Source organism: Teleopsis dalmanni, chromosome 2 (genome assembly GCF_002237135.1).
Source record: "Teleopsis dalmanni isolate 2A chromosome 2, ASM223713v2, whole genome shotgun sequence".
Lineage (NCBI taxonomy): Eukaryota > Metazoa > Arthropoda > Insecta > Diptera > Diopsidae > Teleopsis > Teleopsis dalmanni.
The window spans coordinates 230,790,149-230,816,659 of NC_051847.1; the positions used below are offsets into that span (position 1 = coordinate 230,790,149).

The following is a 26,511-nucleotide window of genomic DNA, read 5'->3' on the forward strand; positions in this document are numbered from 1 at the left end:
CACATAGAATAAGCATTCCACAGCTTCGTAGAAACTGTAGCTCAGCATTGTTCTTCTTAATTAAAATTCATGAGTCGCTTGACTTGAAACGCAGCTTAAGCAAGAAGGTTTCCATTTTACCTCGCCATATTTTCTACATATACACATTCCCCTTGAACCATGAAACGTTGATAAGACAGCAACTCCATTTTGAACCAAAAAAAAACTGTTTTCTGTTTCACTCTTTCTTTCCTCAATTCATTCCTTCTTTGTTGAACGAGAAATAGGCTTCTACTTTGTACTCGAGTTCAAGTTGACTTTTTCTGCAGATGTGTAGATGTGTGAATTTGCTTGTGTGTGGCTTTGAAGAAACCACAGCAATGCATGCGACTGTGTTCGCTGTGTACTTATGTGGAATAAAGTTATCTGATTGAAGACATATTCTCCGCTTTACGAGCAAATTTAACTAAAATTTTTTTTCCAACCTGTTGCAAAGCAGGAGTGTATGAGGTCATCACTTTAAAAATAGGGATCTAAAACTCATGAAATGAAATTGTAATTAAAAACAAAATAAAGCCAGTGCAGAAGCTCACATTTAGAGTAAATGGAATGATTTCCGGGAATGATTTCTTCAAAAAAAAAATTTTTATTATCGCGTAATTTGTTAAATCCACAACTTATCTATTTTTGATAAGTCATATATTTTAGCTTTCTTTATATTTTGCGTTATATTATTTTTATCATATATTGATCTTGACATAAGAGTTATATCTTAGTTATCTTATAGTTTTATATATTGAGTGCAAAATATTTATTACTTACACGTAACTTATTTGCCGAAAATTAACTTTCAAAAAATCCATAACATAGGACATAAACTTATGTTTTCGTAGAGGTACATCTTTTTCATTCCGTTAGAAAAAGAGATCATAAAAACTTGAAATTATAGTTACATGATATTGGTTTTATAAATTTTATAAAATTATTTAGGCTTCCTTCCTTTTTTTATAAACATTTAGGAATCACCAGAAAACAAGTTTTTACTTATTTTTTTTTTTTAATAATTGTTGACATCCTTTCAACTTCTTCTATAAAATATTTAATATTTATTTAAAATGTAATCGAATCAATATTCTTTATATTTAAAGAGCTATTATATCCCCCTAGTTCCTTCATTGGCGTCCACTTTACATCACCATCAAACAAATCCAAAAAGCAGCAGCAGTGCCGATGACGAGAACTCTACCGGACCGTCTGCATCTGTTGGTGCTACATCTCCACACACTGACTATATGATCAAATGTCCACAATGCTCAATTCGTCTAAGTGGTGTCGAGGTAAATATCTTGAACACTTTTTAATCCACAATAAAAGTGATTATATTGTCCACATCATATTCCACATCAAAATAATGTTTCTTTATAGGCATTACGTGATCATATAATCCATGACCATCCACACGATAAACTTAATTATGAGAATTATAGAACTTCACATGTGAATATTGACTCTGATGATAATGAGAGCAGTACCAGCGTAAACACGACGAAAAATAGCAACAATAACAACAATAACAATAACACAATCAAAAACAATAATAGTATTCAAAACAACGATAACGACAGAACATCTCAAAACTCTCCAAGTCTGTCGTCATATTCTAACATGATACCAACAACTTTAGCAACGCCGCCGGTGCATGCATCAACTACTGCTTCATCATTGTCACCATTACCAATACTCTCATCTGCACCTGATCTCAGCGCAACCACACCATACGCAGCACACCACAATCATCAAACATCCGCTGCAGCAGCAGCAGCAGCCATGCAACATCATCAACTGCCATCACACTTACCAGCTAATTTGCATCCTGTGCAGTTTATGGCTGCTCTGGCAATGCAAACAGCACAAAATGGTGCGTGTTCAAATGGTGGCTCAGCGTCGTCATCGTCCACCTCGTCGCGGACATCACCAACAAGCCAACTACTAGCACTAACGAATGGTCAGCACCAACACAATGTGCATCATTTATCTAATAATGCCGGTAACAGTTCCAGTTTATATGACTTAGACGGTGCACGTTTCACCTCGAGCCCCAGTTCTACACTTGGCGATAGCTCAGCGGGACACTATCAATGCATGCAGTGCACGGCGACATTCCAAACTCGCGATCAACTCGAAAAGCACGAACTTCTGCACTCTCCAAACGCGCAGGCGCAATCTCAGGGCGGTGCGAATCAAGTAAGTTCATCTTTTATGAAAAATGAAATAAAACAATTTGAAAATTACTGAAAATTACTACTGCAATGTAAATGACACGTTAAATGAAAATTTCTTTCCTCTTCATTGAGACCGTCACGCATTAGGACCGTTTCTGATTTATGCGATACATTTTTTATGCACTCCACAACAAAGGGCCCTCATTGTTTATTTACGCTAAGAAATATGAGTCAATTTTATTTGGTTTTTATGTTTTAAGAAGAATTTAAGTACTTTTCTGTTCAGGCTCAATAAATTTGAAGTCGTTATCAGTTCCAACAATGTTTCTTGGTCGCTTTTGTAAACTTGAGAAAGAGCAGGTTTGAGTCACCGCTTGGTTTTTAAATTCTGTTTTCAAAATTTAACCACAAATGAAATATACACAAATATTTAAAAACAAGCATATTTCGAAGTGTATAAGTATATTATATGTAACTACATCATATACAATCTACAATATGTCCAATAGGAAAAAGTCCAACTAACTTATTTCTCACTGATTTGTACAGAAAATACAAATCGAATCAAGTTAGCTCATATGTGATAAGTATAAATTAAATTGAATTCAAAATAAACATACAAAATTTCAAAACTATTAAAACTTTCAAAAATATACCACCGCATCCCTCTCTGAATTTTATATGTGTATGTATATATATCTCGAGAAGTCTGTCACGCTTGAACTGTAGAAGACTGCAAGTTCAGGAGACTGCAAATAGGTCTTCAACAACTCACACACGCCGCTAAAAGTAAATAATTTCAATGAATCTTTAACTTACATAAAGAAAAATAACTACATTCTATGCGAGAATGTTGTTAGCATGAAGGCAACTTCAAAATTTTTTTCAGTGTATTTTAACTAAAGATCATTGCATTGTGCGCCGTAGCACTGGCTGCGGTCCATAACAAAGAACCCGCATTGTTTTCTAGTAAAGGGAAAAAAGAGAAAAACAGAGCTGAATTATGGATATAGAACCGGAATACTTTACAACATTGATTCTTAGCAGAAAACTGTTAAATATTTTAATAAATTGCCACTTGAGCATTTGATTGAAGCCTCAAATGATTACAAAAATACAAAAAAAAACAAAACAGTATATGTTACTGAAATTAAAAAGCAAGCAAAAAAAAAATGAAAAGTAAATTAGACATCCGATAAGACTGTCTTCAAACTCTTTTCGCTCACATGTTTAATGCAAGCTATAAGTTTTATTTCTATTTACATTAAAAAACAATATATGGAATGTGTGGTTTGCTATAGAAAATATCGACTTAAAGAAAAATGCATTCCAATAATGTTTAGATTTTTTAGAAAAAAATTCCGTTTGGATAGGCCGGAGATAAGCACCAAACAACTTTTATCGCAACGAAAACTAAAACAAAAAACCCTGAAGTAATAAAAAATTTTTCATAATAACAACACCGTTCTGTTATCAACAACAATGAGAAGAAGAACAATAACAACTAGCTCGTACTGAGGAAAGTACGTTAGAACGTAGGCGGTAACTGGGTGATATATAAAAAATAATACAAACACTAAAATAAAAAAATGCTATCAAGGGACAGCAAACCACAAGCCTAAAGCAATTTTCTTACATCTCACAGACGAAAATCTGAGCTCCCCTCATTGCCCTTTAACCACTTTCAGTAAGATTTTACTAATAAACTTCAAACTTTACTAAGCTTTCATTACAGTAGCATTCGTACATATAATACCGCCTCTTGCCCTACCTCCGTTACCTTACTATCTGTCAAGTAAAGTCATTTAGTCAAAGTCTGTCAGTTGTGCTCATAACTCCCAATTGCGTTTCGACGCAATATCAGCAACAACAATAACAAACAACTTAAACATACTTTTGGTTAAGGAACATGTGATAAGGTAGAAATAATTTTTTTTGTAATGCTGATAAGACTCACACAAGCGCGTGCAAACCTACGCTTACGCACAGGCATATGTACGACGGTAGGGAGCCTACACATAAGTAATATGAAAAAAAAATTAAAAGAAAAAGAAAAAGAAAAAAGCGTAAAAAAACTTGAGTTGTTTTTCTTCGTTTTTTATTATTTTTGTGCTGTTGATAAGAAGGTGACGGTTGTGTAGTAGTCACAGTTATGGTGGCAACAATGGCGTCTCATATAATGGCATTTATATTGCCGCATGTGCTGCTGCGTAAATGCGTATTGGGTAAATTGAGCAAAATGAGAAGTACAACACCCTTTCCGTAAGATTGCCAACCGTTTTGCTGAAGGCTGTTAAAGGTACCACTGACTAAAGTCATAAATTATAATTTAGTTCTTCAATAGGAGCAACAACAAATGCTATACGTACAAAAAGTAAATTCAATATACAAACTGGTTCTACTACTACCGTGACACGGGGATGATACTGTGTGGGGAGCTGCCCAACACAAAAAACTAATAAATTCATATGCAATTTTTTATGTTGCTTCATAGTTTTTTATTTTTATACTGCTTCATAATCATAAAAAACTGTGATTGTTACCTTAAGCATGTCTGTGTTGGTCCACTCAATATGTGTGAGTGTACGTGTGAGCATACGATTAAAATGTGTAATATGCAGCAACAATAACTGCTTGTGTAGTGTAACTGACTTGACCATACAACATTTGCTGCCATACTAAACACCATAAAACAACAAAAAATAATACACATTCTGTGTACATAACTGCTTACACTGCCGTGCGGGAATCGGGAACGAATCAGTATCGAGGTACCTTGGCTTACGATTTCAGCGTGAGCAGCCCACACTTCAGAGTTATCTAAAAAACTAATATCAAAAATATGGCCACTTTGCACACACAAAAAGCAAACATGTGGAGTACGTAGCCTTAGCCTGTGAATAAATATTAAAGTTTGTTACTTTTGTTGCCGCTTGAGGCAATCAATTTTGACTGCTACTCCATCCATAGTCCTCAAAGCCTCCATCCATAGTTCAGTTATTCCTTTATTTAGTTAGTCTACGTTAAAATTTTTCTGAGCCCTCATAAAAAAGCTACTCATTCATTTCTCCCTGCTTATTCTTAACAAACCTAATCTATTTAAAAATGAATGAAATATAAAATTTAAAATCCTTCAAAAATATTAGTTGCATTTTGATGAGAATGTGGTTCTGAGAAACAGCTACTTCATTGTGGTACAATATTTACTTAAGTACATTTAAGCAGTTAATATTTTTAATATTATATACTAACATAAAAATATCTAACTGTAAAAAATGATGCGATAATTTATATGTAGTCAATTGAAGATCTACTATTAACGCCTATTATTATTTCACAGTGTTAAGTGTCATCATTCTAACCAATTATATCATCTAACACACATTCATGAAAACTTTCAACACCAAAATAAAGTCATAAAATAGAATATAATTTGGCAATATAGTATACTCTCATTTTTGCGGAGGGCAATAAGTAATTTGTTGCAATTTTTTGAAAAATAATGTAATATTTATACATTATCATTTTTAAATTATTGTGTGTGAGACCAATTAATTATAGTTTGAACAGTAAATAAAAGCCAAACCAATTTGCGCAGATTAATTATAATTTTTTTGCATAAATAAAGAACAAATATCTATGTGTGTGTATGTAATTACTCTTTTTTACATTAAAGTACAGGGATACCAAATATTTCAAATAGCCTAGTGACGAAATAAATATTTGTATAAATAAATTAATGTATAATATATATTTGAATATATGTAGATACTTATATATGTTTTACAATAAATGACTTTATGCACATATTTAATCAGATAAATACGACACAAATTATCATTATCAAACGCCATTTTGGTGCGGAAGTCACTGTAATTAACAGTATTGTTGTCTCTTTTTTTACACGTGTTGAATAGTTGAATTCATTACTTATTAAAATGACAGTGAACACATTTTTCAATTATGCAATATTAAACTTTTAATTTCTGCTAGCGTTGTAACAGATTAACAACTGTTAATCTACAAAAACAAATACATATCATAGAAATTTTAATTAGTGTAATAAGGGTATAGTCCTTTGACTGCTTTTAAAGAAGAAATTAAGGTAATATATTTCTTAACGATATAAAGTGCCATTTTAGAGCTGAAATCCATTCACGCTTGCCACGAACATACAATATTTTATCGACTTTATTTACTTATTACTTCGCAATAAAACAATTTTTACAGCGCTGTTATTACTAAAGCACTTAGCGTCGTGTCTATCGCACACACATATGCGCGTAGTCTACGTCTACAGTTTAAAAGGTCAACACACATAATTGCTGTCGAAATGGTAACTCATAAATTATTAGTCAACTTTTGCCTTTTTGTGCTTTGTCCATTTTTAACATATATGTTTAACCCGTATTTTTATTGCTGGTTTTACCTATTGCAAGTTGGCTTTACAGCAACACTTAGCTTGCTTAACTCAAACATTAAAAAACTGCAGCAATTAAATATTTGCTGAGCTGCGTCCAATGGCATTGCTACCGAGGCTACTGCGATTGAAATCGTGTGTTTTAATATTTTTATTTTTGTTTATGCTGTAAACAGTAAACAGTTACCAACAACTTTAAGCTTTCTCACCACATCAAGTTGAATTGTATAAGTATATGTGCGCCTCATCAACAGCAATGACAACGACAACAACAATAACATCATAACAACAAAAATAGATATTAAAGCAGCAGTATGAACTTTCAACATATCAAATTGAAAAATTGCATTCATTTGAGGTAGTAAAGTTATGTTTGCACACACACAAGTGTATAGTGGTGATGATGACGGTGTGGGCGATGATAGCTCTGATAGCTCTGATGATGGTGGTTATGGTCGCAGTAGTAGTAGTAGTAGTAACTCCAAATGAATAAATGCCAAACGGCGATTTATTTTTTTCTGCTAATGGTTTACTTCTGGTAAAGGTCACTCTGACTGCTTAAATACACGCCTGTGTGCTTGCGTTGGTAAACGTAAAGTGAAAAATTAATAGCAATTTATTTTGCATAATACATGTACGCAAGTGAGACTACCAAAAAACAAAATAATAACAAAAACACAAACACAAAAAAATCATTAAATACATAAAACAAACAAAATGAAGGGCACACTTGTTTTTACTTTTACGTACCGTATATATACGTATATAAAAATTAATGCAATTAAAACGAACAAATTAAAAAAGTTGAAATTTATGACGCTTAAAGTTTTTATTTTAAATTACATTGCTTTTAAAAATTTTTGCATATTAAATTAAAATTATTAGTTACATATGTGGAGGCTTATAAAATATGTTTGATTTATAATTTTTTAAAATTATCTACTTAAACTTATAATTACTATCTATATACTTTTAATAATAATTGCTTCAAGTTAATTTTGAAATTAACTATTCTTCACTAATTTACTAACACTCCTACTAACAATTAATCAGGTCAGTAAAATATGATCACATATTTGTATCGTATATATATCCTAGTAAGCAGATATTTGTCTAACCCTTCAGTTATTGATTGTTATTATTATATTAATTATAAAAAACTGTATTTAACAAAACTTAATTTATGCTCCTAAAACTGTTGTCACACACACACTTCCCCATTTGAAGTTATGCTTCGCCGCGAAACTGCTTTTTCCTCCAATTCCATCTTATTACTCTATTAACATACATGTTTATTGTGGATGACCGATGACTGACATCTAATTTCAGACCATAAGTCGTTTTCTTTTTATATTTAATTATAAATTAAATATAAAAAATGAAATAATGTTATAAAAAGCAAGTTCTTTTGTTAAATAAAAAAACTACAACTACTTACATATAATATGTATTATATGTTCCGCTAAGATCAGTTAGTTCTGTCTAAAACATGTTTTGATGGCATTTCACAGTAAAGATTGCAGATTTCTTCAATATATTAGCGATGGTATAATATTTTTTATTAGTTTTGATGCAAATAAAAAAATACAAAATTTTATATTAATTTTGGTTATTTTTCCCTCTTTACTTAACCCTCTTCTTACATATTATTATTTTTTTATTCGGCTAATGTAATACGTATGACTCTCAAAATCAATTCATTAAATAATTTACATAGGAATGCATGAGTATGTGTATGTTTTCTATGTTACACATAAGAACTCAAGTAAAGTGTGTGTTCACAACTTAATAATACTTATATTATTTTAATACATTGCTTCACATAAAACGTGTTGCTAAATGTATGCTAATTTGTAGTCCTAATGTACGCTCCCCAACCTTGTTATTTGCTTTTTAAGTTTGTTGTTAAGTTATTCTCCTCCAGCTCAATTGGAGCAGTAACTATTATTACTCTCAGTTGTTTTTGTTTTTTTTTTTTGAAGATTTTTGACTTTTTAGTAGCCTACATTTATTTATTCCTTTACACTCGTATTCGTCTCTATTTACTTACAAGAAATCTAAGCGTCCCATATGGCTCCCATGCCATAAATGTCCTTTTATGTAGTCAACTTCATTGTTTTGTTCCTTACGGAGGTAATTCTTATTATTTTATATGGATTTTATGTATTTTTCATGTTTATTCACAAATAGCACAAATACAAAATATTTGGTTTTTTTTCAAAAATAGATAAAAAACAAAAGAAATTTTTGTTTTTATGTTCTTGTCATGTGACGTCAATGTGAACTACTGTTACAATACAATGTTTGTAATTTTAGTTTCCATTGTTGTGTTGTTTGTGCAGCACATTGTAGATAAAGCAGTAAATTACGATAAACTACAGACGTATTTGAATTCCATATTAGCCCCCATACGAACTTTGAATCGTTAAGAAACTATATATTTCCGAACTACTACGCACACCTTTGGCAAATTAAACATAAACCATTTTCTTTGAAGATTTTTAACAAATTTTTTTTGTTGAGTTTATAAACAAATTAATTTGATTTGTCACCGAGAGTTGTTCTGCACAATTTGTTGCTGCTGACAGTGTCGCTCTGCTCTATAAAAAAATCCATTTTTCTATCAAGTCAATTGTGTCCGCCTCGTTTTGTGGGGGTTTCATTTAAAATTTTTTTTAATTATAAAAAATTAATAAATATTTAAAATGAATTTTCTTATTCAAAAATATTTATTTTTTACTTATTTTATATATTCTCCATTTGCTTGCCTCACTTCCTATTAAATTCCTTTCCACGTGAATTATTTACCATAATTTTAAGTAAAGTCCCTTGTCGAATTGCTTGTTCCATTAATTCGCCATGTAAGGCTAACTCTGGCTAAAAATATTAATTTCTTTCATTTAATATATGTACATATACATAACATATATTCCTATACATATCTCATATATAAATGTTGATGAACTCAAACCAACAATAACAACAAATACAATATTAATAATAATTTGAATTTGTAACCAAAACCAAAAAATTTACTAATAAAATAAAAAATTTTATTTCTTTCATTTAATTAATTTAAAAATAACATTTTACTGGGTACATTCGCTGAAAACGCTTGAGTTGTCGGTGATAACCTTTTGCGGTCCCGAATTCCTCTAATATTTCGCTGCTTTGATTCGCTACGAATTCTTCAACCTCAAAGCAAAGGTACAAAAACATCTTCTAACCAAGAAAGTGTGAATTCATTCATTTTATTTTAATCAGATTATAATTATAATTAAAATGAAAATAAAAATTAATGTGATTAGTGTACGGCAGTACGACAACTACGACAAGTACGCAAGTCCGTTTTACTCGAATGGGTATTCTAACTCAGCTTAATTGGTGTTAAATGAAAATGATTCGAATAGTCCGAAAGACCGTCGCGATAAGGTCCCCGAAATTAGGTCGTCCGAACGACAGAAATGAGACAGAAATGTGCGCAGTCTTGCTGTGATTATTTAACAATATTAATTATTTTATTCTATTTTTTATATCTGTGAACGTAGTGCTTGTATATTTATTTGTTTTATATTCTCGATTTCATTATTTTAAACGTATTTATGTATTGTTTTATTTATTTTTCAAATTTAACATTTTCATTTGCGTAATTTCAGAATAATTCTTTTTACGAGTACGACATTTTTTGCATATTTTTATGATTAAGAATTTATTACTTTTGTCAAAATAAACATATTTTTTTCATTTAATACTAAAGTGAACAAAAAATCAGGTCAATTAGACGCTACAGTCTTCTGTCAAAACGCTATGAAATAATGAGTGAAGCGCCATCTCTATACACATCGGAAGTTAAGTCAAATTTTAAATGACCACTGTAATTCCGTACGATAAAGTTGATATTCTACAAACAGAAGAAAAGTTCCATTTATATATATATATATATAGTTTCTTTTATACTATACACTAATATATTTAAACGCAGCCCACCTTATAAATATGAATTTCACGTAACTACCTATCTGCTCAAGTATTCTTACGTTATAAACCGTAAACGCGTTTTTGGTTTATATTATGTAGCCACATAATCTAAAATATTATGTATGTTGTCCAGCAGCAATCTGAATTTTGGACAGTTTTGTCGTTTCACATTTATTAGACTAAAAAATAAAAATCAAAATGTTATTAATTTTTTTACTGTATTTCGATCCACTATAGTGAATAGTCGTTATGAAATGAATTACAGAAACATTGATTACGATATCATTATATACAATACTATTATGCTTTTTCAACACAGGAAATAATATTTTAAGAGTTCTCTAAGCTACATTGTGCGGGAGTATCACTCATAATAGTATTGGAATTTTTTTAAATTTGAAGAAGGAAAAAATTATGAAAATATCATTTATTTTTTCCTCCAAGAGTAAGAAAAGCTACGTTATAATATATATTATAACAAATTTATTTATTACTAGTAGATTTTCTCTAGGCAAAACTTTATAACTCTGAAAAACTTCGTAGTCATTTCTCATCTACATGATAAGCATGGGAATATGATTCCCTATAAATATATATTACATACATAGGTATATATGTTTATATTATTACCAGATGTAGGGCGCACGTCGATAGCAGCACAACAGGTGCGCTGATATTTTCCTACTTCGATATAATTATTCTTTTTATTTTTTATTTTTTCAAAATACCTTGACGTGACAGAACAGAACACAATTTAACGTCTTTGCTGCTAGCTTCCACTTCTACAAAATTTATTTTCTGTTCACAGAGACAACTTATAAGCATTAAAAGAATTAGATAAAATTTCCGAAAAATTTTCATAAAAAATCGAAGCGGCCCATGCCGAATTAAGAATTGAAAGACTGAAAGCGCGGTGGCAGCGGTAACATTTATGGACCCAGTTACGTATATATTACTACAACAAATTTCTGTCAAGCAAACAAACTTAATATGTATGTGATTTTCTGTATTCCTTTTCGTTTTTTTTTTTTTTTTTAAAATTCAAAATTAACTTAAAAATTAGCTGTACCATTTAAATAACAAGCGAAAATTCATAAATAATATACCCGCGTATCACAAAGATCAACTAAGCAATACTAAAGCAACCGCAAGCACACGCCCCATTTAAAGACAATTGCTTGAAGCGCCCACCTACGATGCGTGGTACAAGACTATTCCAATTTTTTTAGTGAATCTTTTCAAGATCTTCCTTCTTTCCGACTTTGCTTAGTTTTTTACTCTACTGTAAAAATTATGGCAACTGCCGTGTAGCGTGAAGATGGGCAACTATTGTGGCAACTATTTTGTTAAAGACGTTGTATGTGTCAAAGACAATTAAATCAAGAATTCTGTGATAATTTCTCTCTGTGTAGTGTGTAGTGTTTAGTTACGTGAGTGCTGATTATGTGTGAGGCGCAGATATTAAAATAATGTGTACATATGTACATATTCTGGCATGTGCATTATTGATCGGATAAGTGCTTACTTAGCTCGATTGTTTATTTAAATAAGATTTATCTATACAATTATAAAAACACCGCTTTCGTAAACGGTTTTATACAAGCATATAGCAAAAAAAAGTATTTCTCAAATAAACCAAAACATTGACTTTGAAATATCGAAATATGAATTCCGAATTTGCAATCTTGTTATCTTATTTTCACATTCTACTTTTTATAAAACTAACTAAATCGCCCTCAGCAATTTTACCCTGATATCTGATAATGAAAACTGTGAACTACTAAGTGAACTACAAATACAGAGGCTGAAATAAATTAATAAAGAAACAATTAGATTAATTGTCCACATATAATTCATTTACCACATGTTGCTGGCAGAGTTATTTTTCGGTTCTTCTTCACTAATGTTTGCGGCATGCCTCGTTAAAAGTAAACAAGAAACACTCACACACACAAATATATATGTATGTGCGGTTCTCCATTTTTTCTTCTTTTTTTGCTTGTACGATGCGATCATGACTCAAATGCCAGGTTTCATACATTTAGTTTTCCCCGTTTTGTTGTTGTTATTGTTATTATTGTCGTTACTGCTGCTATTGCGACTTTGGGCAGTAAAGGTAGAACTGACAATTGAACGTTTCCGGTCGTGAAGAACGTCTCTGGTAACTAAATTTTTAAAAGCGTGTGACTCAACTTATATACATATATATATATGTATATATGTATAAAAAAGTGAAACGAGAAAAACAGGAAATACGCCTACTTTTAAGTGAATAAAATTAATATTAAGAAACAATACCTTCAGATTAAATTAACTAATGCACATACTACTGATACTTTGAAACAGAATAAAGACGAAAATAATGACAAACTAACAATCGTAAAATATGTATGTGTAAGATTAAAAAGATTAAAGATTAAAACAAAATGAAATTGATTCTAATAAAGATTTCTCATACCAAGGATATTTTTACTTTGTAAAAATATGAAAAGTGAAAACAAAATCGAGATGAAATACTAATAATTTTAACATAAATAAATAATCATGTATAATAATACTAAAATTAAATTTATCACTTATGTATAAATTAGAACAATCATTTATTGTTGTGCAGTACAATTTTTTTTGTTTTGTATTGCAATTGATGTTCATACAAGGTAGGCGTATTTTATACATTCTCTTGCGCTTGTATAAATGCAGTAAAAGATGGCGTATACACAGGTAACTGGTTTAAGTTAGTCAAAACAATGCTTCAAGCTGGTAAGATAAAACCTGTTATTCTCAACTGGCCAATAAGAAAGCGGCATAACCATAAATGGTTGAAACGTTCCATATATGTGTCAATTGAAAAACTACCTGTTCATATTATAAATTTCCCGTGCGGAAACACAACGGAACCGGAAATGTTTGTTATTGTTTTTTGAATTAATATAAGTTTGACATGCTGTAGAAAAGGCTACGAATAAACAAACATCTGCGCTAACAAGTAAAGCAAAACAAAGGCAGCGGATTGTTGCCTACTCGTCTCAGTCATTCTTGCCTAAGTTGTTTATGTTAGAAATTTTAGAATCTGAATTCGTTCAGTGGTTGAGCTTTGCATATGCCAAGTCGTACGCACGTTGCATGCAGACACAGCATGACTTCAAACGCCACATATTCCATACTAAAACCATAAAAAATAATTGAAATGTTAAACATTTTATTTATTTTGTTTAAATTGTCTTAATAACATTGAATTGTGAGCTTTGGTTGTAAAAGTAAAAATAAATATAACAACAAATTAAAATTTTCTGAAATTAAAGTAAAGTAATTTGGTAAGCATTTTATTTATGCGACACCACATAAGTGAAGTCATCATAATACAGGGTGTGTTTGAATATGTAACTGTGTTCTTAGTTTAAATTTGAAGTAAGATTAACACCAAAAATAAAATTCACAATAATTTATATAGAGTAACATAATAGATCTCAATTACTGTACTCAAATATTAAGTTAATAATAAAGTCGTTTTAATTTCGAAAAAATTTTAGAAGCAATACTGGAGCCCACTCTAAATATCCGCTCTTTTTTATTAATTTTGCAAATAATTTTAGCAAACATTACTAATAAATAAAAGTTTGCATTATTTATTTATCGAAACCAGAAAAATTCAAATCAATGAGGGATTCACTCTGAAAATAAACACAACCAATTAAATATAAACGAGTTTTAATAAACTTGGCGTCGTGGTCGACACAATTTTTCTAAGTGTATTCGTTATGATTGCTGTAAGGTTTTACTGCTCAACGCTCTCTCTGCTCTACAAAAAGAAGTACACAAATAGTTTCTTCCCATTTTTTTTCAACATTAACAAAACATGTGCAAAGTTCATTTTTATTTGTAAAACCGCGAAAAAAAACTAAAATTATATTTCGCAGCGGAGAAGTGCCAACTTCGCTATCAACTTGTCAGCGAACTTCATAATGATGAACAGCCCATGCTGCGTTTAAGCCGAAGTCACCAGCGATTGTTGCTCTGCAGCTGCTAAGTGTATGTAAAATTAAAACTGATCTCATTTCATTGGAAGCTGAAGATGTGACAACAACAACAACAAAACATTATCATCAACAATGAAACTGCCGTGTTCGCTTGAAATCGTGTGATTCACTCCACTCATTGCATTAATTGAAGGCAGCAACTTGACCCGACTATTTACAGTTAAAATGAAAACAATTAGATATACACACCCATATATATATATATATATATATAATATATATATATATAATATATATTAAAAATATATATATATATATATATATATATATATATATTATAATATATATATATATATATATATATATATATATATATATATATATGTAAGTACTGAACGTATGGAAATTTATCGATTTCGTTTTTGGTAATAAAATTAATGACTTATCATAACTTAAAAATTAACATCATTAATTCCACACTTAGTGGCAAATGTAGTGATTAAAAATCAGCAAAAAGTTTTGTCTTGAAACTTTTTACTAAGTATCAGTGATACTTAGTAAGAATTTTAAAATTATAACAAATTAATCAAGTATATCAAAAACTAATAGTCGCGTGTCTCTAAAATGTACGCGGGAATCTGTGAATGTTCTGCTCACGGCAATGAGGAACTAAAATGCCAGTCTACACATGATTTACGCACCGCTGCTCGATATTATAAAATATTTTAAGTTATCGGTGGATTATGTACGTATATGTATTTTGTATGAATAAGCGGTTCAAGGAAAATAAAAGTTTTATTTATTACCACTAAAATGACTACCACTAAAGTTTTCATTTAGTCCACAAGTTAAAGGTCAATGCACATTTCGCTGTTAAAAGTTTACCTTTTGATTTATTTCAAGCAGTCAACATGTCTCCCATGCGTCAACACTGCATGCTTTGAGGTGCAGTTGCCGCCACAAAATGCGATTTAAATGAGGAAAAACGAATTTAAAGGTGGTCAATGCGTGTATGTTAACACATCTTTCAACAGTTGCATACGATTGAAGAAGAAAGAACACAGGTTTTTTAAAAGCATTAAATAAAACTTATCGATAAATTATTTAAATATATTAGTAATTTATCTGCAGCAAGGCACACAATGTTGCATATGTACATACCTCCACATCGCCCCTCTTTCCTTTTTCTTGCAGTCGAGCTTTTTCGTTTTTTTCTTTTGGAATTTTATACATTTTACCTCGTACACTTTTCCCTCATAAATGTAATAGTAATAATGATCATTATGATGATGATGATGATCGCTATTGCATTTTCTTAATGTGCTTAGTGAAGTTCGTTTGTTTATTTTTATTTGCTTTAAGTTATTTTTGTTAAGCTCTAACAAAGCAAATGTCTTGTTAATGATATTAATTCTCAAAAGAAATTTTAAACAGTGAAAATATATAAACAGTCAGGCAGGTGTGTGCATATTTAAAGTATTTATCACTGTTGTATCTTAATTAATAAACAAATAAAATTTATGAAGAATCTATTGTTGTTTTGAAAAAATTTTGGTAAAAATCAGACTTCAACAACATCGTTCAAACCTTAATAGCTTCTTTGTTTTTGTATTGACACACCTCAAAACAGAAGCACAAACAAAAACAACAAATCTGTCAATTACTATGTGGCTCTCCTGAAAGCTGTCGTATGTTTATAAAATGGGACCAGTTTTTCGCTCTACTTTGTTGTTATTTTTTTTGAATTTTCTATTACTCGGCTTTAATGTTTGGAGTTTGCTGCGTAGGCATAACACGTAATTACGAACGGGGGAAGAAAAAAATTTTTTTTGAGCATTTAATATTAAAGGGAAATAAAATAAATCTCTATTAATATGTACAATACATAATTTGGATCTAAAAATTTCGTTATAATGCTTCTACAAAATTAAGATCCGTAAAATAAATATCTTAATAATAAATATTCAATAAATATATATTTTAAAAAAATTTTGCTTAACTACCTTATATATATACATACATATGTAGCTTTTAATTTGATATCTAATAAGTCTTTATAATTGAAGAATGAAGACTATCTTACGATGATTATATTAATGAGCAAATGGAGATAATTTACCATAATATTTGCGCACCCCGACTCTGCCCGGAAATTGTGACGCCATATGCTTTTATAAATAACTAATCTTAACAAAAATTATTTTATTGAATGTTACCACGATTTGTTATTATTTTAATCCGATCTATTTTATATTTTGTCTACACACATACCTCTACACATATCTTCTTCAATACTATCGATGCCTAATGAAACAGATCAAGCTGTCTAATTGCGATAATTATTCCGATTATTTACTTCTGAGTCGAACTATAAATCGACATGTGCCTTGTTGGTTTTGTCCCTTCTTTCCCCCCAGAAAAACTTCTCAAATGACTCAAGATCGTTTCTCACCTTTGTTGTTTGGTCATTCAGTTTGTCGAAGATCCGCCTTCGCGTGTGGTTAAGTTTCAGGTTTTTGGTTGCGTTGTGGGTTTTTATCAAAAGTTGTTTTATTTATTTTTGCTCAAATTGTTTCAAAATATATTTTTGCTGTGTGTTTTTACAAACACAAACAATTATTTTGAAATTCTGAAATTTTTTACGATCGTGCGCTCAATTTTTCCGTGATTTAATGTGCGGATGTTTTATTGCCGGTAAATTCGAGGTTTTCATTTTTTGTGTGTTTTTACGATTTTCTGTCCAATTTAATTGAAGGAAGATACACAGCTAAAATTACAATTTGGCTTTTGTGTTTTTTCCTGTTGATTCTTAAGTTTTAATGTTGTTTTGCTTATTTTAAATAATTTTATTACCTGTAGAATTCCAATTTATTCTTTAAACATAAAATTACTTCAAATTTGCAATGATAGGGAAAAGATGTTACATGCTTAGATGGACGTACCGAATAATAATATTAGAGGGATCCTGAAATGCTGCTATGGCAGGTCATGAGCATCATGGGTTATCCTAGGCAACTTGTATTTACGCATCCAATTTTCTTTGTTGAAGAGGTTCAGTTTTTTCTTGTAATATTTGTTAACAAACACAATGATCGTTTCTAGGGCAATGAAAGTCCATAAGTAACTCCATATGAAAAACAAGCGTAACCACAAAAAGTCAATATATGTTATGACACATCCAGGCCTATTCTTTTTGAATGTGATGAAAGTGTGACATAAACGGCTAATTCTAATCACTACAGTCAGTTTACGTGATGGTGCAGGGACAGATATTAGTATGGTATTGAATTTTTCAACTTATGACAAGGTCTAAAATATATATTAAAATAAAAATTTAATCGGCATCTCAATACAAGACTTTTTTATTTACGTTTACTTTTGTAAGCTCCCTTCCATTCCTCTATTTCTTTAATAACTATTTATTTCTGCTCAATTCAAAAAAAAAATTTTTTTTTGGAAAATATTTATTTACTAGTTTGTGTTGCTATTATTTAAGCATTAAATAATTTATGAATTTACCAAATACAATTTTAAACATATCGTAAAAATTTATTCAATCTAATAAATCAATGGACTTGTTTCTCGTATATCTCTAAATGAGTTTGTCAACATGATTTAGATTTATATTAAGACTTTTTGGCATAAAACAAATTTATTGCGAAGACAAAAGACAACAGTGGTAAAGCCTCACAAATCGGTCTACATTTAAATACTTTCAAATTTTGCAATTCTATTTTATTCACATTGTTTTCTTGATTTAATACTGTACCCTCCACCGCATTCTTCTGCCAAGCTTATCAAGCGTTGGGTTCATTTTCTGTTGGCTCTAATTCCATTCATAATTTGTCCGTCCTCGGTGTTCAAAAATGCGTAATTACCTAATTTCCAGAATTCAAAAGATTCTACATGTGTTAGATGCGAAAATAATTATCAGATCAATTGAGCAAAGGCTGCAGTGTTAATTTTAATAGAGGAGGATATACTATATGTATAACTTCCGATGGTTTCGGAGCTATGATATATAAGTGAACTTGAGAGTAGAGATATCTTCTGTTTTAAATAAAAAATTATTTTCATTTCTTTGCAGAGCTGCAATATTTGTCATAAGGCATTCGCAAATGTTTACCGCTTACAACGCCACATGATCAGTCACGATGAGTCGGCTTTGTTGCGCAAATTCAAGTGTAACCAATGCGATAAGGCATTTAAGTTTAAGCACCACTTGAAGGAACACGTTCGAATTCATTCTGGAGAAAAACCCTTTGGTTGTGATAATTGCGGTAAACGGTTCTCACATTCAGGTTCATTCTCTTCGCATATGACTTCGAAGAAGTGTATTAGCATGGGATTGAAACTCAATAACAACCGTGCTATGCTGAAATCGTTAGAGAAAAACGGTGTCACCAGTCCCACAACACAAGGTTCTACCGCGAAACGTCATAACATGAATACAAGTGCCTCCAATGGTAAGACAAATGGTATAATTGACCATTCTTCAAATATTGCCTTGGGGAATTCGCCTATAAATCCAACTGGCATGCCCAACCCTATGAATTATTTTGCCGGTGATGTTGTTTCTAGTGGAGGAACTGCTGCATTTTACCAAAAATTATTGCCAAATTACAATGATTATCATGCCGTAAATGCACTTTTAGCTGCATTTCCACATCCTTTTTATAATTTGCCACTTGAACCTAGAATTCATCCCTATGGAATTCAACGTCTATTAGAACTAACTGCAGCTGGTCAGCAACAACATCAGCTTGATATGCAATCTCATCTCGCTTCCAATGGTAACATTATCGACGATGCTGTTGAAGAAGAGACACCGGATGACCCAAAACTGATTATGGACATAGATGATAGTGAACAAAAAGATATTGAAGAAGACAAAAATGGTGATGAATACAAATCCAACTCTTTGGAAGAGTGTGAAAAAGATTATGAACTTCGAGAAGATAAGGTAGAAACGGGTAATAGCCGTCCAAAATCCAGAAGTTCAACACCAGAAGCATTGCTTGAAAATAATGAAAAACCTTATTTAAATAATTTAGCTGAAGATATAATAAATAATGAAAAGTTCGAAAATATTTCTGTTAAGTTAGAAAGAAGTCGAACCACTTCACCCATCACAATAGACAGTAGTACCGTAATACCTTGCATTAAAATCAAATCAGAAGAGCGTTGTGAAACAGATTTCAATGAAGAAATCAAAACGCTATCCACAAGCAACAAGATGACCGAGATAACTACTGTATCTAAAAACAACCAGACTGCTAAGACAGAGGAACAGAAAGAACTCACCGAAATTAATTTAGGTTTTGAGCTACGTTGTAGTCGTTGTGACAAGCAGTTCAACCATCCAACTGAACTTGTGCAGCATGAAAAAGTTCTTTGTGGGTTAATAAATCATGACTTCGACCAGCGCCAATACCAACGACAACATTTAGTGCGTTTGAATGAATCAGTCGAACAGACATCAGGAAGTTCTTCATTACTTTTACAGTCCAGTGATTTAGATGAGGATGAGCAGGAACAGGAACACGATGAGGAACATGACTCTAGTTCGCGCAACGACTGCAATAGCGAAAATGGTGAACGTAAAGTACGAGTGCGTACAGCCATCAACGAGGAGCAGCAACAGTTACTAAAACAACATTATGCTCTGAATGCTCGACCAAGTCGTGAGGAATTCCGCGCTATTGCTGCACGACTACAGCTCGATGCACGTGTAGTTCAAGTGTGGTTCCAAAATAATCGCTCACGCGAACGCAAGTTGCAAAGTTATCATCATCAACAATTAACTCAAAGCAATGGCAACAAATTGTCGTGTCAGGTGCAGGAAAGCAGTGAGTCAAAAAATAGTTTCGTGCCCAAAGGAATAGACGAACAGCCGCTCGATTTGTCATTTAAGCGAGAAGACATGATGTCTGCTAAACTAACTATTAACTCCTCACAGCAACTCTCTCCACTCTATGGAGTTGTACCGCAATCATCTTCAAATCTGAACGAAGCTATTAATCTTTGTAGACGGAAAGTGTCCTCTCCTTCGTTTTCTCCCTCGTCTGCTGCATCAGTGCCACAAACGTTCAAACAACAACAAGTGGCTGCAGCCGCGGTAGCGGCACTATACTTTGGACCAACGCCCGCACCGCATATACTGCGACAGACTCCTTCCCCAAACGAAACACCTATGCTACCACAACAAACGTCAACACCTCGCCACAATACTTTGCCGACTGGTGGTTTTCCTAATGCTGCAGCTGCAGCTGCAGCTCTCGCAATGACTGGCGCTCATTTACCTTCATCATACATGTTACCTGGTTCATCAACACAACGCAATTTGGTTCCAATGGAAGCGCTCTTTCAGATGTCACCAGCTGCTGCCGAATATGCTCGAAATCCGTTGATGAGCAGTATTAAGCTGAACACATTACGAGGTACAAGCCTTAGTCCTGGAGGCTCAGAGAAACGTTCATGGCGTGATGATGATTCTCGTATTTCACACGAGGATGACTTTGCAGCTACAATGTTGCTTCCTCCCAAACCAAAACGTGCCAAAAATGAATCTACACATGGCCATGCTGGCGATCCTGACCTACCATTCGTTTGCGATCAATGTGACAAAGCCTTTGCAAAGCAAAGTTCGCTGGCAAGACACAAATATGAACATTCCGGTGAGTCAATTTAACTGGTTCGATTCTAACGTAAATCTTATAAATTGCCTTTGTTTCTATTTCATGCAGGTCAACGCCCCTACCAATGTGCTGATTGTCCAAAAGCGTTCAAACACAAACATCATCTTACTGAACATAAACGCTTACACAGCGGTGAGAAACCCTTTCAATGCTCCAAATGCCTTAAACGATTCTCGCATTCCGGCTCCTATAGCCAGCACATGAATCACCGCTATTCATATTGCAAGCCCTATAGGGAATAGGTAAGCGACAATTCAGCAGCTTTAACCTCCGCAACAACTACAACAACAGCTACAAAATCTGCAGCACCGAGCACGTCGAGAACGAATCCAAATGCATGCAATAACTTTAGACGGAACTCAACAACGCTTGATACCAATTTATTGAATATTGTAGATTTTCGGAAAAAAGTTATGCTGAATGGCCACTCCAATGGAGCACACGCCGCTACTATTGGCGCACCTCCCGGTATTGGTGTTAATAATATGAATATAACAGCAGCTGCAGCCGCAGCGTACCAACATAACGCTACAATTGCAGCGTTACAACAACAACAGCAGCAACGTCAGCAACAAAGACTGTTCAATAGTTGGAACACTGGAAGTTTGCAACAGCAAAGAGCAACTGCGCATCCGCCTTTATTGCATAGTCCTCATGCCTTGCAACAACTGCACATAAACAATGCTTCGCTGTTTCATCCTCATCTTCACCAACATCACCACAACGGTGCGACTATCTTGCCTCCAAGATTTAACGCACCACCCCCACCAACGCAGGCGCCAACTCAACATCCATTCGACTTGTTCAATCCCAAACTGCTTATCAACTAAAGAACTGCTATCGCTGCGTAACAGCTGCATTAATATCACTACTCCAGCCGGAAAAATAAAAGCGGCATCTCATCTCAATTAGCTGGCTGAAAGTGGCCAGCCGAAACGTTCACACTTAACTGTGTACTTAAAGTTGTAAGAATTTACGTTTACACTGCAAAAATCTTATCGTTTAAGTGCAGACTTCATTATTTAGTCGTATTGTTTTTTAATATTTTTATTATGTGCAGGAACACAGATAGAGCTTTTTTCAAGTAGTGAACCCAGAATTATTGTTGTCATATTAATTTAGTTTTTGATATTTTTTAATATGTGTTTTAGTATCAGAAAACCTTTCGTTATATCGAATTTATTATTATTTTAATATTTTAATATTTACAATGTACATTTATATACAAATTTATGTTTCGATACATTTTCTTATAAACTAGTTGCTTTATATAAATCCATTATTATTTTATGAAATACATACATCTTAGTTCTTCCATATATATTTTTCTGTCTTAGCTTTAAGTTTAAGTACGTACATATTGTTTAGTGTTTTAGATACATATAGTAAATACTACAGAATGAATTTATTTTATTTTTGAAAAACCGGTACCTTTTTATGTACTCCAACGAGATGGCTTTCGCTTTATAATTTAGGCTCAAAATATTCTACACATCAACTCAAAATTAAAATAGGCTGGGTTTTAGCAATTTTAATGTTTACTAATTTACGCTTAGTTTTATTATAAAACTGGAGAAAATGTATTTTTGTATTACTGAACTCCTAATTTTCAAATCTTATTTCCTAATCGGTACTGCATAAACCGCGAATACATGAATTTTGGACCAGAAGGTGTTAACTTGACAATACAGAAATTAGACATCAAAAACTTACTATGTACATTTACCTACCAATAACTAACTCACTATTAAAATTTATATTTACTTATGGTTACTACATATATATAAAACTTGAAAAGTGAATATGCAAAAATATGAAATTGTTCTACGTATTTGTGCTGTAAATTGCAAATTAGTTACATTAATAGTTGAAATTGATTCCAAGTATTTTTGTGAAATGATTGTATTAAAATAATTAACAGTAATTATTAAAAAGATTATAATAAAATATCCCCACCGCTTCGCCGCTTTTAACGATTTATCTACCAATTCCTTAACTATGTATTTAATTTAATCCAGAAAAAAAATATATTGATTGCAATTTTAAAATATTTATTATAGTATACGGAATATATAAAAAATATTGTGCATCCATTTTCATTTGAAAATTTATTTTAACTGAAAGAAGATTTTTAAATAAGCATTTACAAAAAAAGCAAACAAACAAAATTTATAGTTGGATAAATTTAATTTTAGTGAATCTTTAAGATATTGTTGAAAAACAATATTAATTAAAATATATTTAAATTAAATTAAATTAAATTAAATTAAATAAAACATATAAAGCCAATATGCTGATCATTCCACTAGCAAAGTTTTTCTTAAGAGGTCGAGGTCACCTATTTTGCATTTAGACCTTCTACGATTCTTACTTATTTGTTCATTTAAATCTTAAGCGTTAGTTATAAATTTTTGTAAAACTAGTTTTTAAGCTTAAATACTTTTATTAATTAAGAAAAGTTCATTTGGCCTTATGAAAACTATTTAATAAAATTAAATTAGGATATTTCGAATTAGATATAGTTATAGATACACATTCAAAAGTTCGATGATGAAAAAGTAAAGCACGAAAAAAAGCTGTGTTGTGTTCTTATCATTTAAAGTTGTATAAGAAATCTTATCTAAATTCTAAAAAACAAAAAAAAAAATAAAAAAAATTAACAAACTAATAACAAACAATTGTTAACAAAATGTTCGTTATAATTCAAACTCTTAGTGCACACTAAAAATGTTAATAAAAAATTGACAATAACTTAATTGAACGCTAACGTAAATGAAACACTCAAATTTTTTAAACAATTTTACAAAGTTTATTTATATATATTAAATTATAATATTATCCATAATTATTTTGCAAAAAATATTACAGGACAAAATTTACAACGAAAATCCATAAATAAATTAATTTTAAAATATATACTACTTGCATAAAATACAAAATCAAAGGTTTCCCAAACAACGAACATTTTTTAACTTTATTCAATACTTACAGAATCAGTTTTTAAGAAAAACTACTTACAAAACATAAGTCATAGCATTTAATTTTTTTCAGTGTATGCACTTTTCAGAGTTGCAACTTAACTACAAAAGCTAGAGAATCCAAAGAATTTCTTTTGTATTATTGTATATTCCTAAAATAATACATATATAAAAATTAGCTAAAATTTTAAAAATATTGTTACTTTGCTTTATAACTAAAAAAGAATTAAATTTTTTCTATAAATCTACCCAAAATTTGATTTAGTAAACCAAATAAAACTCTTTTCAATATTAAACTTACGATACTTTGAAAAATTTTCAAAAACCAAAAACTTATTTTTAAGCACAGATTTTTCTGAAACGGAAGTTATGGAGAAATTTGGATTTAGGGCCTTACAACAGTTTCAAAATGTTAGTTATAAACGGTTATTGCATTAACATACCAAAAACAAGAAATTGTATTATATATTATATATTAGCACTTAGTTTTTAAATCGAATATTACAGTTGAAAGGTATTTTTGTTGTTTTTATTCTTAGTTTGTACATACATATATACGCATATATACTTGCAATAAAATTTGTATTATTATTTACACATGCACACATACACACACGCCTATAAACAAATCCCTTAATGTTAAATGTATAGTTTCTGCCCTTTGTTAATATTAATATCTTTAAAAACTTAAAGAAAGTGTTAAATTTAAACAATATAAATACATATATTATATATTCATTATTAAAATTGCGTAATTTTAATCAAAATAAAATATTAAAACTATTATAATATAAGTAACGTTTTTTGTCTTAATACATTTACAATTTATTGATAAAATAAAATAAATTTACACGAAAAAAATATAAATTGAAAATTTAAATTTTTTCTGATTTATACATATTAGGTCTGTTCCACGAGCTACTCATAGTAACTTTGAGTAAACACTGTGTATACACAAGCGCGTTCCACCAGCAAATTTTCAAGTATTTTTTTGTAAATTTTACTTCTGCTTTTCTCATGTTTTACTATGAGTAGCTCGTGGAACAGACCTATTATTTGTGGCTTTCTATCTCTTTCCTGTGAAATATGGAATCTGACAATATACAAAATTAATATATAGGTATAAACGGTCTGTATTTCGTGAATATCAAGTACGTAACATGAACCAAAATAGGACAAGCATTGCATTAGTTCAAGAGCCAGGATAAGATAGTGCTCGCTCTGTTAAATACACTTGATATATTCTTTAAATACTGTCAAGAGTCCTGTGGGTAGAGCTAAGAATAATGCAAAATCGGGTGCTCTTAAAACTTCCCTTTAAGATCTCTCTGACGTCACACATGTTTGAACATATATAAATTTCTTTTTAGTCATATCTTTCTTATTTTTTGAGTTATAGTCAGCTAACAGCTAAAACTCATACCTTAAAATCACTTGTACGGTATTTATTCACTGCTTTAAATCGATGTTTCTTATTCAAATTGAAGCTATATTGCTTTTAGAGCCGATTTCGCAAAACTAACTTAACTATGAAACCAGTTAGCAAAATGAATGACTTAAGCATGAGTTAAGTCAGTCAATGAGACAATTTACAAGTATACTAAAAATGGTTTTCTAAAAAAAAATGGTTACTAAAAATTCATTTCAGGGTATTTATGCGATCTTAGAATTGTAATGCTCACACTTTGGTTAAAATATTATACATAACTTGACAATTCAACAGCAAAATTCCATTATTTAAACAACATTCATACGAAAGTGTTTCGATATATCTAAGTGTAAAATTAGTATTGGAACAAAATTTAAGACCTACATAAATCCAGCAAGAAATTTAGAACTAACAATGAATATATTACTACTTTTATTTTAATAAAATTTTAATATATAGCGCCACATATAATTCAAAATACAACAAAGTAGCGTTTTCGGATTATACCTACATATATGTGTGGATTGCTAATTCCACTATTGCTTAACTTTTCTGTGCGTTTCCGTTACCGGTTCGGATGCAAAAAAGAGAGCGATGTTTGTTGCGTTCTGTTTTTTTACCAACCTTAGGGCCATGTTATGCAGAGTGTCTCGGGCACGGCAAATTACGCTCTTTCGGGCTATGCCGAAAATGCATGTTATGCAGAGTGTCACATCAGTATTGCCAATTTTGTATTTTTACTACTTCTTGGTTGTGCCTAAATTTAAAAGGAAATTTAGATATGCTCACTTTCAATTTGCCACCAAAAATAACTCGCATGAAAAAACTCA

The 26,511-nt window shown here is 31.2% G+C and overlaps 1 protein-coding gene across 1 annotated transcript; it reads left to right on the top strand.

Annotated features, from left to right (window-relative positions):
* Positions 1-1,152: 1,152 nt before the first annotated feature.
* LOC119677648 (zinc finger protein 1) lies at positions 1,153-21,527 on the top strand. Its single transcript, XM_038089094.1, has 4 exons — positions 1,153-1,316; positions 1,405-2,223; positions 18,664-21,253; positions 21,323-21,527. The coding sequence occupies exons 1-4, from the start codon at positions 1,272-1,274 to the stop codon at positions 21,514-21,516; spliced, it is 3,648 nt and encodes a 1,215-aa protein (XP_037945022.1). The 5' UTR covers positions 1,153-1,271; the 3' UTR covers positions 21,517-21,527.
* The last annotated feature ends 4,984 nt before the right edge of the window (positions 21,528-26,511 follow it).

Bases quoted from the DNA above. Each gene is read 5' to 3' on its own strand.
- LOC119677648 (XM_038089094.1), top strand. From the start codon at position 1,272: ATGATCAAATGTCCACAATGCTCAATTCGTCTAAGTGGTGTCGAG. The intron at 1,317-1,404 runs GTAAATATCTTG...GTTTCTTTATAG, and splicing joins TTCGTCTAAGTGGTGTCGAG to GCATTACGTGATCATATAAT. The intron at 21,254-21,322 runs GTGAGTCAATTT...TATTTCATGCAG, and splicing joins ACACAAATATGAACATTCCG to GTCAACGCCCCTACCAATGT.